Source organism: Amblyomma mixtum, chromosome 2 (assembly GCF_055824585.1).
Source record: "Amblyomma mixtum isolate Tamu chromosome 2, ASM5582458v1, whole genome shotgun sequence".
Lineage (NCBI taxonomy): Eukaryota > Metazoa > Arthropoda > Arachnida > Ixodida > Ixodidae > Amblyomma > Amblyomma mixtum.
In genome coordinates this window covers 42779910-42796738 of record NC_143013.1, presented here as the reverse complement: position 1 = coordinate 42796738, position 16829 = coordinate 42779910, and the positions used below count along the sequence as shown (strand labels likewise).

At 46.3% G+C, this 16829-nt stretch overlaps 1 protein-coding gene across 6 annotated transcripts in view; it reads left to right on the top strand.

The window, feature by feature from the left end:
• Positions 1-16829, top strand: part of LOC149359142 (potassium voltage-gated channel protein Shaw-like) — a 228244-nt gene that overhangs the window by 185084 nt on the left and 26331 nt on the right. For 4 of the 6 annotated variants that reach the window (XM_089571385.1, XM_089571388.1, XM_089571386.1 and 1 more), the window contains 2 exons: positions 1973-2222; positions 9032-14722. In XM_089571385.1, coding sequence (XP_089427511.1) covers positions 1973-2181 — 209 coding nt within the window. In that variant the 3' untranslated portion in view covers positions 2182-2222; positions 9032-14722. Of the gene's footprint in view, positions 1-1972; positions 2223-9031; positions 14723-16829 lie in introns of those variants that run through there. The other 2 variants (XM_089571387.1, XM_089571391.1) reach the window with 2 other exon arrangements.

Genomic DNA, 16829 nt, shown 5'->3' with positions numbered 1-16829 from the left:
TCCGCCAGCCGCAGTGGTGAAGTGTAACCCGAGAGTCAGAGACGAGCGCGTCCGCCGGGCTTTTCATCAGCCGCCGAATTGGATTTGTGCTGGAATGGCGAGCGAGGAGAGGACGAGGAGGACGATGGAGAGAGAGAAATAGAGAAGAGCGCACGGGAAAACCTGGTGGCGATCAACACACGCTGAGCGTATATACGGGAGTCATTGTATGGCTAGCCTAATTTGAATATTCATGGAGAGTGGCCGGCCAGCTCGCACCACGCGCCCGAGGCCACGATGAAAACGCGAAGTCCGAGCCGGCGCCGCGGGCAGTGCCGGCTAGTTGGCAAAGTCAGGGGCGCTTTTTTGAATAATGAGGAAGCTGGCGCGCTCTCCTTTTTTGGAGCTCTGGTTGGCTCGAGACCGCGCTGTTTTATTCCGCGCTTTGCACGCGTGGAGCCTGCAGCTAGTCTTTGATCCGTAGAGGAGCTCTCACCTGTGATCGATGGTGCGTGCTGTGGTGTTACTCTTCCGTAGCTATTTCGGCGTTTAAGCAAACTTGGCACCCGGGGCTGTGCGGCGACAGAAGCAACAAGAAGCGAAAACCAATGAAAGTTGCACGAAGGCCGAAAAGTGATCGATCAAGTAGAGCGGAAGAGGCGGAAAAACAACCTCATTGTCCCAAATCGTTATCCCCATGCATACATGAATGTATTTGCAGGACTCGTCCCTATAAATATGATGCAGAGGTCAAAATGGAGAAGTGATACGCTCATCCTTTTTACGCACTACCAACCGTCAACATTACACAACTATTAATTTTAGTGACGAAATAGAGATTCACGGTATTTTTAGCAGAAAGACCAGGTAAAGTGCGATATCAGTGGCGTGACATTGCGATAAAAGAAAAAAATGACAGTCGATTTGAGCAATTAGGCCAAAGGCGGATATGTGCGCTGGCATGATGTGTTTCGGTGCTGCGCTGCTCTGCTAGGTTAAGGTTGTTGTTGGTGTGTTTGCTCTTTCATGCAAAATTGAAAGGAGGACATGACGACACCTGCCATAGCACCTGCCTTGTGCCACTGCGTCACTACTCACCTACCCACCGGCAACACCTTGCAAGTAAGCCACCCGGTGGGCAGGTGACTGGCACAAGGCAGGTGCTGTAGCAGGTGTTGCCATTGGTGGGACTCGGGTTGGTTGCGACCCAAGTTCCTCTTCCCGAGCAGCCTCTCACGATTAAATGGGCTGCCGACTGACACGGTGGGCAGGTGAGCAGACTGCCACCAAACCGGCTTAAGACAGACAGACAGACAAACCGACAAACACACAACGGCCAAAAGCGGGGAATACCCACTATAAGTGCTAGCGCACTAAAAAGAAAAAATCGTAGCTATGAGCTTGCATTGCGCTCTCGCAGAAAAGCTAATCCAATCGGCTTTAGGCACAGTCAAAGAATTGTCACACGTTCGTCATACAATGTCAGACGTCATGAAGAATGGTATTACAGTTGCTAAACTCATCCCCCCCCCCCCCCTTCAAAAAAGAAAAGAAACAATGAAAGGACGGTCACCACTGTGTAACGCGAGGTTCAGCAAGAGTTATTTGCAGTGCCGAATATAATATTGTTGATCTACTGTTATTAGTCTTCTCTGCTAGAGTCTTTGCGACGTCACTGTGCTGTCACTCGTGGTGTTCGGGCAACTCGGCGTGGTCGGTTGCAATGACGTCACCCCTGATGTCATTGCGCGCTGACCGGGCAGCGTGGCGCGGTGCATCTGCTTCGCTCTCCAATCACCTACCCCTTCTTCCACGCAATCCTTCGTGTTACACCGCTATCGCGCAACCAGAAATACTGCCTTTAACAGCTTCCGCTGCTATATACTCGTAGAAGCCTTATTACTGCCGTTTTCCAGTCAAAGTCGGGTGCATGGTTGAGTGTGCACCGTTCTTTTTCCTTTTTTCCTCGCACCCATTCGGCGCACTACGGCAGCGTCGCACGTGAGCTGCGGCAGCGGTGGGGGCGGCGCTTCGGCGGTGGACGGTGGCAGTGCCGGCGGCGGCGGCGGCTCGTCGGCGGCCGTCAACCCGTCCTCGACCACGGCCAACCTCATCCAGCTGAGCAGCGCCGAGCGGGCTCACCGGGGCAGCGCCACGTCGGCCGCCTCCATCATGGCCATCGCCAACAAGATCGAGACGTGAGGCAAGCTGCCCGCTCCGCTGTGGCTCTTCCTCCTCGCCTGGTGGGCCTCCTTGCCTTGACACTCGCTCGCATTCGATTGCCTTACAGTATCGACTCCGGTAGAGTTTCTGTATACATGCTATCTCCGTATCTATTCCTACCCTCAGAAAACAGGTCTGTAGGCTGTCCACCAATCTCCTATAGATTATGTTGCCGTCTTGTGGATATTTCATTTCTACAAAGGCAATTTATCTGTAGAGATAAGCCACTAATGAAATGAACCGCTTTATTTCTTCGTCAGTCTACAGACTGTAAGGGCATAAGTTTGTATACTGTATATAAGGTCTGTCCACAGAGAGTCTATACCAGTTGTTTCACCTAAGACGTTCTGCAATTTTTGAAAATAGACTTTTTGAGTTAAAAGACCGCGTTTTTCGGCATGACATTGTCAGAGGCGTAGCACATCAGAATACAAATAAAACGCGCTAACTAGTCGACTGGTTAACTAATATTCATTAGTTAACTTTTAGCTATTACTATTAGTCTCCTTATTTGTTGAGAGGCGTACAGCCCACCGTAAGTAATATGCATAATAGTTTTTAGAATCTCGAAAACGCAGTTGCTCTCGGCGATGCGGCCGAACAAATTTTGGCGAGATCGCGCCAAAATAGTATGGTCGTGTACAACTCAAGAACGTAGCGGATTTCCCCTGTCAGAGGACCTCCTTCCAGCCAATGTCGCCGGCCGACTATTATGACCCTGCTAGTGTGACAGAGCAGGGAGTGGAAGATGAAAGGGACAATCCCTTCTTTCTATGGTCGGGGTTGGACCCTTCTACACAATGTGGCGCCCATCCCTCCATTGTCACGCTAGCAGGGTCATGAGAATCGACCGACGCCATTGGCTGGAAAGGGGTCCTTTGACGGCATAGAGTTTCTTACTATTACCTAGAGGGAAAGCTGGCGGCGCTGCACTTCAGCCACCATGGACGCCCAAAGCATCATGGGGCGGTGAGCTACTTGTTGCGAGACAGTCTTAGTTTATCGAGAGCACGGAGTGGCACTACTGGGATGTTTCATTCCGAAAACGCTGTTTGTGTGTGCGCAGACGACTTTCGCGCGAGCGCAGTGTGCAAAAGCCATAGTAGTGAAAACTCGACGACACACGACGCCAATAAAAGGTTTTACTCTTCCGAAATGCCATTAAAAAACGTCTTAAAGTATCTAAACAACAACATTCTTTTTTTTAAAACATATTTACTTTTAAAAGTGCGCCTGTTAAGTACGAAATATTAGTTTTTTTAGTGTTCATCACTTGGCCAATAGGAAAGCTAGTCATCTCTTATTTTAGGCAAACTTTGCACTTAAATGCTTTTCTGCTCGTTTGTTGCAATCATTAGACAAGATATTGAATGTTAGGACGTTTGTAGTTACCAAACAGCTTTATTTTTTTATTATTTTTTGGCCAAAAGTTGCAGTTCCGCAACAAGTAGCTCACCGCCCCATGATGCTTTGAGCGCCCATGGTGGCTGAGGTGGTCACGTGGGGTCTCCATGCAAAGTCCCATAGACGGCTTGCCAGCTTTCCCTCTAGGTAATAGTAAGAAACTCTATGTTTGACGGGGAAAAGCCGCTGTGTTCTTGAGTTGCAGCTTGCAGGCAAAGCAACCCTTTGGACGTAACCCGTCGAAGAAGCCAAGATTTTTGTTGGGTCACAGCGCCGAGGGTAACTGCGTTTTCGAAATTCTAAAATCTGATATGAATATTACTTACGGTGGGTTACGCGCCTCTCAATAAATAATAAGACTAACAGTAATAGTTAAAAAGTTAACTACTCACTATTAGTTAACCAGCCTACTAGTTAGCCAGTCTTAGCTGTATTCTGATGCGTTATATCGCTGACAGTGCTATGCCTAAAAAGCGCTATTCTCACTTAAAAAGCCTATTCTAAATATTGCAGAACATCTTAGGTAAAACACCCGGTATATGGTTATCGGCATAGCCCACCAGAGCGTGCGTGAACTGTTTTTTTTTTTTTTATGCGATGTTGATTGCCTCAGGGCATAAAACGGTATGTAATGATTAGGGCCCGGAAATTTAGGCACTAAAGAACCCCGAAATAGGCAGGCATCTAGGCTCTAAAAAATATTGAAATAGGCGCTATAGAGCAAGAATAGGCGCTTTGAATAATACGCTTCAGTCATAAGTACAAGATTTATAAGTTAAGCACGGAGCGTACGCAGTCCTCAACAGAAGCAGTAAAGCGCATTCTCAGGTTTTCGAACTTGAAGCTCCTTCGGTTTTCGCTAAGCTTAGCTTTGTACTTTAAAAGGGTTCTTTTGACATCACATGAACTTAGTGGCGCGAACCTAAAGCAGGAGAGTTGATAAAGGCTTAGGCCTTCAGATGATGTGGCCGTGTCGTCTCCGCGTAGAAAGTCTCCGATTTGGGAAATTGTTTCTAGCATCTATTTTTTCTACCCATTGTTGCATCTTCGTAGAAGCAGTAGCGCTCTTTCCATCCAGTCCCCTTCAACGATTCATCTATTGAGAGTACAGCCTTTTCCAACTATGTCGCCCTTTCCGTCATTGTTGAGAAGTTTGCACTAATATATGTGAGGTCTCTTTCCAAACTCGCCTCTTGCTACACTTCGAGATAAACACTTCGTTACACTACGTTCAAGTTACAATTCGAGAAAAACATTCGGCGAGACCTGCGCCTTTTGTGCGTGCATCGGCGCGCGCCTTTCACCATACATAGATGTTTCAAAATTCAAAAACGCCACCGAGGACCGAAGTGCCGGATTTAGGCATTTATAGGCAAAAAGTGCGGTTAAATAGGTAGTATTTCATAAAAAATGACAAAAAGGCAGGCAAGTGCAAAAACCCCCCGTTTAGGCATTTATAGGCATGTTTAGGCAAATGCCTAAATTTCCGGGCCCTAGTAATGATAGATGAAAATGTCTAAATAAATGAGAGAAGCTTCGCTGATCTTATGAAATCGAGCAGTGAACGATGATGAGGCCCTTGTGTCCAAGCGGTGTATGAAGCGCTATTGTCGGGTGAAAGACCCGCTGCCGTCAGGTGCCGAATTCTTGTCGCCTTCAACGCCGGGAAAACCCACAGCAGGTGTTGAACTGTTAAAAAGATATATTTTCAAGGCAGACCCTCTAGAGCTCTTGTAGAATTCCCGCGCGTGTCAGTCACGACCACGGGACAAACCATATGCCCGAGAGACCACGAGACGAAAGAGTGCTTGGACGGACATACACATGTTGAAGTCCTAAGGACGCAGGGTGACATGCGTTCACCTTGTGTCTTCCGTCGCTTATGTGCGACTTCGTGCATCTGTGTTGTTTTCTGCTCATTTATTTGCCAGCCTCACGTTAACATCTCTTCAGTGGCGCCGTACACAAGATTTCTCAGTGCGTTTGCCGTTAAGTCGTCTTCTTTAAACACAGCCTGCTATGCGTGTAAGCACACTCTACAGATGAATGCGAAGCGCTGCGGTTCTAAGCTTGTCTCTGCGCCGCAAAACAAATCCAAGGCAGAAATATAGAAACTGGTGGTAATGCTATTAAACTAGTAGGCTGGAATTCCTGCTTTCATGTGACATTTCTTTCATTAAGGTATCTCGGGAGTTCACTTAAGGATGCACCAAAATAAGGGAAGCATAACTTGTACCGCCTGCCTTTTTGAACCTTCTTCCAGGGCACCATGTGTCACTTAATCAAAAATCGATTCCTTCTCAAACTCAGGCACGAGGAAGAAATGAACAGGGCCTCACATAATTGTTGCCGTTAAAGTTTTCGCCGCGCGTTGCGAAAGCTCTATGCATGACCTCCACGATGCGCCTCCTCTCGCGTGTGGTTATTCGTATCACACTCCCACATTAAACGAGAGCGAGAAGGTTAAGGTGTGCTCTTTAATGAAAACTTGAGATGCTAGCCTAGTAGCACATGGAACTCTACCCTTTGATTAGGATGACAAGGTTGATAGGAGCGAGGCACGATAACTAGTGCTGCTGGGGATCGAACCCAGCCAAGTTTTCCCCACTGCAAGCTTTCCCCCAGACAGGTGCTCGACTTCTCTGGGGTGCATTTTTTGGATAAATAGGTCTTTTCACCCAATCCCGTACATCCCGAACATGTTAGCCATGACGATTTATGGACTAGATGGTCTTGCACCAATAGATAAAAAGGTAACACACTGATACGAAAGTCACGCGCACGCACATATGCGCACAGAATTCTCACCCTACATATTGCACGCATCCTCCGAGAGCAAATTTTCTTACGCTGGGACACTCTGTTATCGAATTCCTGCAAATAAGACATCAAACCACCTTTTGACGAATAACATCACCTGTCAACGAGAGCTTAAATTAAGATGTCGTGCTGCTTCCACGTTCAAGGAAGGACGGCAGTCGTTAAGGTCCCCTCAATCCGGGCTTATTGTAGAATAATACGATTGCTCAAGTGGATAAAACTGAGGCTTTAGCACAGCACAGAAAGGACGAAGGGCGTAAGAAGCAGACACGGACAAGCGCTTGTTCGGATCCCCTCCCTTTGTGCGCCGTCCTTTCTGTGTTGCGTAACAGCGTGCCTTCACACCAACATGCCCAGACGCCAACAGGCTGCAGTCGAAGAGGACAACCCACCTGCTACCGCCCCTCCTCAAGCAGGCACACTCGCAATCCGAGTTCATGTGACGACGAAGCTTGTAGGTGTCTCCTGAAGTGAATTCTTTGCCGCAGTGAACAACGCTGAAGATTTCGTAAGCCCGACGGAGACAAACACAGCATGGGAGGAAAGGTTGCAAACGGATCGCAGAAGTTACCGTCGTCCTGCTAAATTGAGCAGCAGCTGCTGCTTCCTAAATAAGAGGAGAACGAGTGTGTGGAGGAAGATAAATTTAACCTCGAACCGGGCTAGAGAGTTCCCGGCTCCAGTGTTGCCGTTTGCGTGTCATGTCCGTGATAAGCGCTCTTCCTGAACTCTCTCCGCACTACAGACAATCGCCCACTGATAGCTGAGCTGTCGGACCAAGCAGTATGCAGGAGCGTGCTCTGTCAGGAGCTCTCTATGTCGAGCGATATCGTGCGTCATGAGGCATCAAAGAGCCGTCAAGCACTGTCCGCCATTACACGGCCCTGACGCATTATTGTTCAGCTGCTCTTTGGATATAATTTGGGCTCATATGTTCCAGCGAGCAGCTCTCGCTTAGATTAGCAGCTTGGTAGCCGCACTGTCATGGCCTCCTGTGCAGCAGGCGCTTCTGCCATGGCCGCTTTCAACGGTCCCTCCATGGTTTTGAGCCAGTCGCGCTGTAGAAATACCGTCGCAATTTAGAGGCGCCGTCGTATACTTCGCATCCTGTTCCCCTGAGCTTACGTAAAATTGTTGCGCACTAGATCACGAACGAATAGGGTCCTCTTAACCGGACAAGAGAAGAGCTTCCGGAAGCGACCCTGTCCTATCGTTCACAAAGAAGTCGAGTCAATGCAATTCCTATACAGCTCGCCTGTGCATCGTATTGTCATTGACTGACAGCTCAGATGATGTGAACAAACTTCTTCCCTTCCCTGCATGAATAGTGCAGTCGTTATGCTTTGTAACCATGCTAATGCCATATGAGTAGGCGAAGCTTTGCAAGCTGGTCACGCCCTTACGTGCACCGCATCGCTGCAAAGGCAGTTAAGCTTGCACTTGCAAGGAAGCGATGAGTCACACTACCGCAAATGCGAGCAAGGAAGATCTGCAGTATGCATTTGATTCCTGCATTCTCCCAATTTTTACTTACTCCGCTCACTGTATTCCCCAAATGCATTGCACTAACACCCCTCCCGATTCGAGTTGATAACCAATTCGGCCTTGCGGTTCCCACTACTAGCCGGTCTGAGTAGTTCAGTTGGTAGGACGACTACACCGGAAAAGCGATAGTCCCAGATCCAAGCCGCAGATCAGAACGAATTTTACTTTAACTGCGATGTTTCTGAGGAAGCTCTATAGCTTTCCTTTGTAGCCGTGCGGCTACGCTCCGGTATATGCTAATGAGTAATTACTCTCTTAATTGAAATTTATTTCGCACAGGAGGATTCTCCACAGTAGATTGGGTTACATTACTTCTTTCAACACTGTGTTTGCAAGCACAGCTTTCTTTGAGTAGTTATTCTCTACAATGCCTCACAGAAGCCGTGGGCAAAATTTAAGCTACAGTGCAGGCAGTCGGAGGCCGTGTTAATAAAGCCGCTAGCGGTTCGCTGAAACGATCCGTGTCTGTCCAGCAACCATGCGCATGCCAGTAATGAAAGCCGACGGTGAAAAAAAATGGCTGAGGCTTAGCTAAGGTTAAGCCTAGTCAGACGCGAAGCATATTGATGGCTAGGCTTGGTAATACATGGCTTTCCTTGGTTGAATCACAGACCGCTCCTATGTATGTGCTCGAACAGTTTTGAAGACCTGGCCTTAGCTGACTGCCTGTATAGACAGCTTCAGCCACGTGCATTATACTTTCCAATATAGCGCGTGCTCTCATTCAATCAATATCCACAACCCTTATGCGGACTTCCTGTTTCCAGAGCTCCTAATTCATACTCGCAATATGCTGGCTGAGAACTGCCAGAAAACCAATTCCGACTTATCACGGGCGTCCGTAACAAAGAACACACCTCTTCTGCCATGTTCCAAGGTTTTAACAAAAAAGCGCTAGGTTGTGAAGAAGCCCAAACCCGGAAACTTCAATTAATTCTTTTTAATCGGTTCATTCTTGAATGAATTCATTGCTTACGGTACTGAGAGCTTTCACCCTGTCTGTAGCGTTTTTCACATTTATCTGTTTCTTTCTTGTTCCCGCCCCCTCCCCCATCCGCAGGTGCAAGTCGTGACGCTTTAGAAACATAAACTCGTTTATGCAATGGTGCGGAATAGGGTTGTGTGCTTGTGCTGGTGTGTACATAACGCGAGGACATCTGGGTGCCGGTGGTGAAAGCGACTGTGCATACGCCACGCGGTGCCACGGGAGCAAGTCGCAGCACGGACAGCGAACAGAAAGACGAGGGCAACGGTTCGGGAGGGAAGACGCGCCAGAACTTCAAGAGGACAGGAGGACCACCACATCGCAGTCTCGTCGTTTTATATTTTCTCTCTTTTTTTTTTCGCTTGTGGCCACGATTACTCTTCCCACTTTGTCTCGCTACATCAGCGGATCGTGCTAAGATGCTGACGACATCGGCTCCAACTTGCACCGTTCGTTTTTCCCGCGCACACGTTGTTTTTTTGTTTGTTTTTTTACGACACTTAAAAGGCACCAACTACTAAGCGGGCAAGTTTACTTAGCTGTTTACACAGAACTAACCTGTCTTTCTGAATCTTAAACACGGTTCTACGCGTTATGGCTTCGGACGTTCTAAAACACTGCGAAACAGCGTATCAGCATTAGTGGATCACCAAACAGCTCAGGAAATTTGACGGCTTTCTCAGCATGTGCAGGACGACTGTCTCGGGAAGCCTATTAGACGGCAGACAAAGGAAAGTAATTAATTGATGTTGCTCATATAACGTGGCCTACGAAGCCCTGCACGGCTTTCTGAAAGCTGCAGGTAGACTTTCGAAAAACCTCCCACCACAAGTCACTGAAAGTGGAGTCAAGAAAACGCACATTCGGTTTAGAGAACGAAAACACATGTGCTACAAGTGATCGGAGGTAAAATAACGAGAGGTGAAAGAGTAGACACCGATCTTCAAAGGGAAACCGGAGAGAGCAAAACGCATTAGCATTATCAGAAGGATTGTGAAAACTCTTTCCCCGACCGACAATGGTACTTAGCCAGCTCTGTCGAGCAGGCAATCTGAGAATTTCACTGCGAACGCGTTGTGGCGAGATAATAGACCCTCCGAATTTAAGCATAATGCTTGCAATGGCCATTGTGACGCATTCGCAATTACTGTTAATAACGGGATACGTGTTAAGAAACCAGACAATGGAGCGCTGCTGTGAGGGCTAAGCCTAAAATACTTAAGCCCGTTATAAAGATAACTTCTTCGAAAGTTATCAGACACCTTAGCTTCTCAGTGAGTGCGATTAAGTATTGTGATACAAGATAGAGGCAAGGATTCTTATGATGTATATCTCCTTAAAACCCTCCTGAAACTGCACAAGATATTTTCAAACACAACCTCATTATATGTAAATACTCTTTTCCGCTGGTTATGTAGCTTCAAGGCAACGGACCACTAAGTATTTTTCAGGAACGAAAAAAAAAAGAGAAAAGACACTAGAGAGAAATGGACGAGAGATGGTAGAATTTAGACCACGAAAGAGTTTTTTTTTAAGAGAGAAACACATGCAAGTGACGAGCGTGAGAAGCGTATAACTGCACCTTTGGTTTCTATTTTGTTTTTACATTGTTCCAAGGCAGCAATGATCATAGCCAACCATCAGAAATGACAGCTTAGCTGCTCGCCGAACTTAAAAGAAGTCAAATCAAGATATTTCGAAACGTTGCTCAATGCACCAGACCCCCGCAGATCATTTCATTGATTTATATCCCTTTCTTCTCTTTGTATACATTTCTGTGTCTTGTGATCATCAAGCTGGTCACCTCTCTAGTCAGACCGCATGACATATGAACTTCGTTAGACCGTTCAACCACTCGGTGGAGCTCCACAGAACAGCTGAACTACGAAAACCCGTGATGTCATTTAAGAAAAGCACAAATCTTTTTTTTTTTTACTTGCACAAGTCGAGAAAATGTTGCCGAATAGAATTACGCCAGCACGGTGCATTTCTCCAGAAATTTATGCGTCCAATCGTAAAATTACCTTCCGAACTTCTCTACACAGTGATTTTCCTCTATAACACGGCCACTCGCCACCGTTTCTACGACAGCGACCTAACCGCAAAACACGAGTGAGCTGCATTCCAGGTTTTAGCGGCAGCAGTCGAAGATAGTACTGGATTAAGAGGTAAGGGTTATCTCCAATCTAACCTCTTGGAGGAAGAAAAGTTGGAGCATACATTACGAGGCAGCGTCAAACATGTCAGGCACGCACTTTACAAAACCGATTACAGTTACATATCGTCAAAGAAAGCCGAGTGCTGCGAAGTCGATCTTCAGGCACATTATGTACAAATAGGGCGAAATTGTAGTAGGCAGAATCTAAGTAATCCTCAGTTTTATCAGCAACAGCAGACGCATTATATGTCTGATTGCAATGAAATGTTACACCAGTACGTGACAGCCACATTTGCACGTAATTCACGTTATAGAAAACTGCGAGACATTTCCCCGGCCTCGTTATTTCACCACTTAACCAACTTAGCATGCAGAAGTTCAACTGCAGCACTAAAACTGACCGCCCGTTGTACGGAATGGGACAAGTGATCAAAGAACATCCAAGATTCGACGCCGGGGCTAGTCCGTTAAACGTTGGACTAAAGATTCGTACAAATAGGAAATCTAGTAATGCTAGCTTTCTTTCGTACGTGTACAGGTCGGTGCATTATTAAAGGGAACATTCCATTATCATGCAGTAAACGATTTCTCCCCGTTACAAATAAGGAGCAGAAATTATTGTTCGTTTTCTGAGTATTCTCTTCTGATATCGTATGATTTCTTTACCCCCTTTCCCAGTTCCATGGAAGAGTAAAGATAAATTGAGTTCTTCACTACGAGTTAAATATGTTCCCTTTTATAGCGTTCTCGCTTGTAGCTAGAAGTTCATCAAATGCAACAGTTGTTGCTAAGGTTGTTATTGTCCTTGTAAAACAATGAACTGCGTGGAGCAGGGGCTACATTTCACAGTCACCCGAGACGAATCCTGCATTCTTTTGACTTTGAATCGACGAATTTCATCAACTTTTTCAGTCAGAGAAACTGTACTGTGCCCGCTGAAAACGGCGCGAAGGACCAAAGTATTTCCTATGCGCTTTCTATGTACCCCTATAACAGAGTTCATCCGCGTATCCTCACCCTTACATAAATTGAAAACTTACAAAAACACCGAAAAACGCGATTTTCGCTGACTTATCTTCGAGTGTTTTTACTTCTAGTAAAGCAAGAAAAAAAAAGACATAACGAAAGCATTACACCGTAAAGTCACGTGTCAACGATTGCGCTATCAAGCCAGCCGCTGCATTTACGTAACGAGCAAAAGCTAGCATAAAACGTCGCGCGCGTTCGCTTGATCTGTGCTCCCCGCAGAAAACGTTGTGTATACAATGTCACAAGCTGTGCTTATACACACTCACACAAATAAGATGTCTACTGGTGTACACACAGACACACACATTAGTGGGTCCCAAGCGTCACTACGGTGCCTTTTTCTAAATTTAACTAATGGCCTCTTACCCTCTCGCTATCTAGAAGCTATAAATATCTTCACTCCACGTAGTCATCTTCCTTTCATGCGGTAGAAGCTTGCAGCCTATAAGCAGATACTTCCTCGGTCACACGCTAACGTAAAGACATTGAGATCAGCAGAGCGCACTGGAAATTTCAAACGAACGCCCTTAAGTAATTGCTGTGGTGTAGTAATATTTACACACCGAGAGATTAATAAGCAGAGTTTGAAAACACGGAGCGGATGAGTAAATTTGTCGGAAGCTGAACTTTTTATTGAGCCAGAAAACAATCGACTTAGTTGCTTTTTCCCACACTCGCCAAAAAAGGGTATTCGTCTTTCTACTGCCTTTCCTAACGTCGAACGGACAATTTACAATTTATCGTGCCTATCGTGCGTCATATGCACGTTATTTTCAGGGAAAAGTAGGCTTCATCAAAGGTACAGAAGACACGAGTTAAGGTGGTTGATCACTGATCGATGTGTACAAGCCACACCGCGCGCCAATTAAGGCCTCGCTGAACTAAATGTCCTTTACGCTGGCCACGTGAGAGAGAATGTCAACGTTCTGACTTCGTCAGCGCAGCGGCAGTCAGCATCGTTCTGTTCATCGTGTAGTTTCTTCATCGACACACAACGCCCTGTTAAGCCCAATCACAACTCAAACAATAGTACTTCGCTTCATCGTTTTGGCTGCACACAACAGCAAGCATCAAGCTCCCTAACTTGCTGCATGAGCGGCGAAGAAGAATAAGAAGAAAAAAGAACTGTGTGCAATAGACTGCACACGGAGCTCCCGTGCTACAAGAAAAAAAAAACGACCAACGTGGTATCTAGCGTGCTATATGAGTACCTTGTTGTCAATATTATCCCGCAGAATCTTTCTTTGAGAGTATAATAACGGCTCAAAACTGTAGTTGACTAGTACAGTAACGGAGCAGAGGCGCCTGCGAGGAGTTACCAAGTGTGACGCACACGTGAATATGTGCGGTTTTCTTTGAGCTCGTGGCCAACAGTGTGTGTGTGTTGTTTAACATTCGTGCTACATTTGTTAGGCGATATATGAGTCCGCGGTTAGCCTTCCCCTTTTCCTTTTTTTCTCTCTCCTTAAATAGCATCACTGAAAGGCATAATTATGTTTCTAAATTTTTGGCCACTGAACACCACAGTGTTGACTGGTGTTTTGTTGTTTGTTTTTTTGTTTTATTTCAAGCGGGCACCTGTTTGTCTCTATTGCCGCATACCTTTGAATTAAAAACGCTCTTCCTCTCTTGAGTGGTCCACAGAAAATAGTTAAAGCTGTAGTAAGACTTCATTTCGTCGAAACTGAACTGTAGAAGAGGCGATTGTTTTGTTATACTGGTTACACGAGTTGCAAGAGCCCAGTCCAAAAAAAAATTTCTTTTCCGCATGTCCATTCTGTCAACACATCCCACTTCATAATAGACATTTTACAGCGGTTCCAGCTTTAGATGAATCCCATTCAGAGTTACCCGCTTCGTTATACAGTGTATGTCCACAAACGTGGACGACTGGGCAGGTCGAAGTGTTTTTCTGGAACCTACAGCGCGAGAGCACGGCCCAGTAGCCAGAAGGAGGTCAGTGTCAAATGGGACGCCGCCGCTGTCCACATCAGTTCCGCTTATACCTGCCCCGTGTCCTTGCGCTGTAGATTTCACAACTATCACGTTCTCTCGTCTAACACAAGCGAGACGCATTTCACAACGAGGGGAACAAAGCTTGCGCGACAGGGCGCCGACAGAAGTGTGTAGCGCGCTCGCTTGTTTTTTTTTTTTTCTCTTGTTTGTTAGTGTTTTCTTTCGCGCATTAGAGAGAGGGAGAGAGAGAGAGTGCGTGCAACGATGCTTGAGCGCGCCTGTCCCTCACGTCTACTCAGCTCAGCCAGGCCGCCGAAAGTATGGACTGCCAACTCAATGGTACACACACGGTTCGCCTCATCGCCAGGCCGAAGCACGTTTGTTCCTTCACCGCAGCCGCTGCAGCGGCGCACCCGTTCGTCACTTGGTTGTTTTCGTTTTTCTTTGATTGAACATGCGTGTTGACTGCAAATATATAGATATATTATATATATAATGCTATTATACTTCCGCCGCATGAGGGTGGTTAAAGGCTATTCATGTTGTCATTACTTTTTCTTAACATGTTGACGCGCCAGGAAGCTGACGTACGAGTGTCACTAATAAAGCGAAGGTTAACGTAATCCGCTGTGTCTGCGTGTCTCTCTGCCGTCCTGACGCCTGGTACAGGTGCTGGCACACTTACGCTGAGCATGTGGGACAACCTTGTAGTAGACTTACGCAAAAAACAGCGAGTGTAGAATTCAAACACCGACTTCATTTGAAGGGCATGCACTTGCCGACCGCCAGAACACGTACTCTATCTGCAGGAGGAACGTGCTCCAGTTAAAAGTGCCGTCAATGTACACGCTTTACCAAAACTACGCAGCCCAAGAAGGGCTTACCGCGTCAACAAGCATTCGTCTTGGTGACGAGGCAGCAGCCCTCAGTGAAATAAAAGTCAGAATGTTATCAGTGTTTCCGATGTGTTAGAAAACAACAAATCTGCAAATGACTAAAGTCAACGAACACAAATGTAGGCTCATTTTAGAAAGTGTGCACCCGTTTAGATTTTGGCTGAAGTAAACACAAATGACGGGTTTTATTTGGGATTTGGGACCTCCAGCCTCAACTCTCCAGTTGACGTTTCTTGCTTTTGCACGCCACGGCAGTCACTGCCTATATTGTGAAGCGCGTGTACATACATCGTCACATGCTCAGACTAGAAGCACTCCAACGCCAAACAATCAGACCAAAGATAGCGCAGTTTGCATGTCCTCCCATTCACGATCCAATCAAACCCATGCATCGAGCAAGATGTGTAGCATGCGAAATTCTTGTGATTTCGTCATTAAATCCTTTCTGTCGCAGCGCTAATTGGAAAAAAAGAAAGCTTTATGTGAAAGCTAAATGACGCTCATTGCAGAGCTAATGAAGGCATGGTTCATGAATTGTTTGTGTAAGTGGGCTTAATTTTTCTCTCCGCTATTAAAACCATGTGAAGAAAGAGCAGCAACACCACAACGTTTAGCGAACAAACTTTCGGCCGTTTGAGCGAAACGACATCTCTGCCCGCATTTGATGTCGGTTTCCGAATTTCGCAAATTCTTGCGGACTTAATCGGCTCAGACTAGATTACCCATTCATGAAAGCGAAAAGTTCGCGAATTTAGGACGGCATTACAAATGAATGCCCAACTTGCGCCACTGCGTAAAAATGCACGAAAGCGGATTGTGGGTTGCTTAGTTAGCTACCAGGAAGTGCAGCTAGCAACGTTAAAAAAAAAATGGGATCTCGATGTAATGTCACGTCGTTCATGAGTGCATCACTTCTGACATGGCGGACCGTAAGTCGTACGATGCTAAGTGTCAAGTGCAGGGCGGTTACCACGCGGTAACGTGCTCGTGCTGTTGGGGAAACTTGAAAAAGGTGACGTAACCGCACCATAGAGAGAAAGGAATTTAATGAGGAAAAGGTGAAGAGGTCGGCCGGTGGCAACATGGCCCTGGCCTGCTACTCCACGCCCCTTCGCAGCAGTCAAGGTCCGTTTTAGCTGTGCTTTCTGCCCTTTTCGTGCGTACTTACCCCGCACTCCGCGCCAGCGCTTAATCTGATAAGTGACGCAACGCGTTAAACGGACTCTGACCTAGTGTGATGGGAAAGTTGCAGGCACGTACTCATGTTAGCAAGTTAGGGAACAGAGGCGAGGTTGAAAGAAAAGCACCTCGAAAACACTCGCATATTTAACTGCATGCCGTTGTCGATTCATGAACTCCCACAGCGGCACTTTGTTATTTCATTTATCGCCTCGGTAAAACCGTTAGGGACGCGCAAATAAAAAAAAAAAGAAAGGAGTATTTCGCCGTATTATGGTGCAAAGCTGCCCATACAAAGCTTTGTGCTCACCGTGCGGACGCCGGTTGATTACGTGTCGCTTATTGTAGGAAAACTAATTTTGCAGAGATGTCTTTTGCTTTTAGCACGAGAGCTAAAAATTTTGTCTCATTTTGATAGCAGTGTCGAATGTATACGTCCATTACATACATCAGGTTCCCCGTCGAAAGTTAACCCAGCTTTTAAATACGAAGTGTTCTAGTCTATAGTGAAACCAATCGAGGACTGTTGAAAACCGCTCGGCCCACTCATTAGTTTTTTTGTTCTCCAAAGTTAATTAATAAGTAAAGACTAACTTTTTAAATTATTGGCTTCAGGAACAAAGTGTCAGTTCAGAAGTTATAGATCGTCTTGAAA